Source organism: Lepidothrix coronata, unplaced genomic scaffold (genome assembly GCF_001604755.1).
Source record: "Lepidothrix coronata isolate B3197 unplaced genomic scaffold, Lepidothrix_coronata-1.0 Scaffold594, whole genome shotgun sequence".
Taxonomy (NCBI): domain Eukaryota; kingdom Metazoa; phylum Chordata; class Aves; order Passeriformes; family Pipridae; genus Lepidothrix; species Lepidothrix coronata.
The window spans coordinates 1-2,412 of NW_016690774.1; the positions used below are offsets into that span (position 1 = coordinate 1).

Consider the following 2,412-nt stretch of genomic DNA (forward strand, 5'->3'; position numbering starts at 1 on the left):
ACTGGTTTATACTGGTTTATACTGGGTTATACTGGTTTATACTGGTTTGGACTGGTTTGGACTGGTTTGGACTGGTTTGGACTGGGTTGGGGTCACTCGGGCGCCTCCGGGGCCCCCGTCCGGTACGGCCAGTGCTGGGTCTTCGCCGGAGTCATGACCACTGGTACGGACTGGTTTATACTGGTTTATACTGGGTTATACTGGTTTATACTGGTTTGGGCTGGTTTGGACTGGTTTGGACTGGTTTGGACTGGGTTGGGGTCACTCGGGCGCCTCCGGGGACCCCGTCCGGTACGGCCAGTGCTGGGTCTTCGCCGGCATCATGACCACTGGTACGGACTGGTTTATACTGGTTTATACTGGGTTATACTGGGTTATACTGGTTTGGACTGGGAGGGACTGGTTTGGACTGGTTTGGACTGGGTTGGGGTCACTCGGGCGCCTCCGGGGCCCCCATCCGGTACGGCCAGTGCTGGGTCTTCGCCGGAGTCATGACCACCGGTCTGTACTGGTTTATACTGGTTTATACTGGTTTGGACTGGGTTATAATGGTTTGGATGGGTTTGGACTGGTTTGGACTGGTTTGGACTGGGTTGGGGTCACCCGGGTGCCTCCGGGGCCCCCGTCCGGTACGGCCAGTGCTGGGTCTTTGCGGGAGTCATGACCACCGGTCTGTACTGGTTTATACTGGTTTATACTGGGTTATACTGGTTTATACTGGTTTGGATGGGTTTGGACTGGTTTGGACTGGTTTGGACTGGGTTGGGGTCACTCGGGCGCCTCCGGGGCCCCCGTCCGGTACGGCCAGTGCTGGGTCTTCGCGGGAGTCATGACCACCGGTCTGTACTGGTTTATACTGGTTTATACTGGTTTATACTGGTTTATACTGGTTTGGACGGGGAGGGACTGGTTTGGGGTCACTCAGGCACCTCCGGGGCCCCCGTCAGATATGGCCAGTGCTGGGTCTTCGCGGGAGTCATGACCACCGGTGCGGACTGGTTTATACTGGTTTATACTGGTTTATACTGGGAGGGACTGGGAGGGGATTGGGAGGGACTGGGAGGGACTGGGAGGGGACAGGGAGGGGACTGGGATGGACTGGGAGGGGACTGGGAGTTACTGGGAGGGTCTAAAGTGAGAGGAAACCCATCCTAGAGTGTGGTTTTCTTGCTACTGGTTTATACTGGGTTATACTGGTTTATAGTGGGAGGGACTGGGTTGGACTGGGAGGGACTGGGTTGGGAGCCCCCGTCAGATACGGCCAGTGCTGGGTCTTCGCCGGCGTCATGACCACTGGTCTGTACTGGTTTATACTGGTCTATACTGGTTCCTACTGGTTTATACTGGTTTATACTGGTTTATACTGGTCTGTATTGGTCTATACTGGTCCATACAGGTCCATACTGGTCCATACTGCTCTATACTGGTTCCTACTGGTTCCTACTGGTCTATACTGGTTTATACTGGTTCCTACTGGTCTATACTGGTTTATACTGGTTCCTATTGGTTCCTACTGGTCTGTACTGGTTTATACTGGTCCGTATTGGTCTATACTGGCCCATACAGGTCCATACTGGTCCATACTGCTCTATGCTGGTTCCTAGTGGTTTATACTGGTCTATACTGGTTCCTACTGGTTCCTACTGGTCTATACTGGTTCCTACTGGTCTCTACTGGTCCATACTGGTTTATACTGGTGGGGCCTTAGGCAGGGACCGGGTTGAACTGGGAGAGGTCTGGGGCAACCTACCGGTCCATACCAGCCCATAGCGGTTTATACTGGTCCATAGTGGTTTATACTGGTCTAGAGTGGTTTATACTGGTCCTTACTGGTTTGTACTGGTTTATACTGGTCTATACTGGTTTATTCTGGTCTATACTGGTGGGGCCTTAGGCAGGGACTGGGTTGAACTGGGAGAGGTCTGGGGCAACCTACCGGTCCATACCAGTCCATACTGGTTTATACTGGTCCATAGCGGTTTATACTGGTCTACAGTGGTTTATACTGGTCCTTACTGGTTTGTACTGGTTTGTACTGGTCAGTGCTGCGCTGCCTGGGCCTCCCCACCCGCACGGTGACCAACTACAACTCGGCCCACGACACCGACGTCTCCCTGACCACCGACATCTACTTCGACGAGAACATGAAGCCCCTGGAGCGCCTCAACACCGACTCCGTCTGGTCCGTACTGGTTTAGACCGGTTTATACTGGTTTATACTGGTTTGGACTGGTTTGGACTGGTTCGGGGCCGGGAGGGGGCGGGGAGGCCGGAAATCAGGGCTGGGAGGCACCGGGAGGGACTGGGAGGGGCTGGGAGGGTTCGGAGTGTGAGTAAATCCATCCTAGGGGATGGGTTTGCTACTGGTTTGGACTGGTTTTGTACTGGTTTGTACTGGTTTGGACTGGTTTT

The 2,412-nt window shown here is 53.9% G+C and overlaps 1 protein-coding gene across 1 annotated transcript in view; it reads left to right on the forward strand.

Moving 5' to 3' along the window:
* The first annotated feature begins 322 nt into the window (after nt 1-322).
* The window catches only part of LOC108510274 (protein-glutamine gamma-glutamyltransferase K-like), a 5,606-nt gene continuing 3,516 nt past the window's right edge, over nt 323-2,412 (forward strand). Inside the window, exons 1-3 of the mRNA XM_017839945.1 lie at nt 323-332; nt 926-988; nt 2,044-2,186. Of these exons, the coding sequence (XP_017695434.1) occupies nt 323-332; nt 926-988; nt 2,044-2,186 (216 nt within the window). The remainder of the gene's footprint in view (nt 333-925; nt 989-2,043; nt 2,187-2,412) is intronic.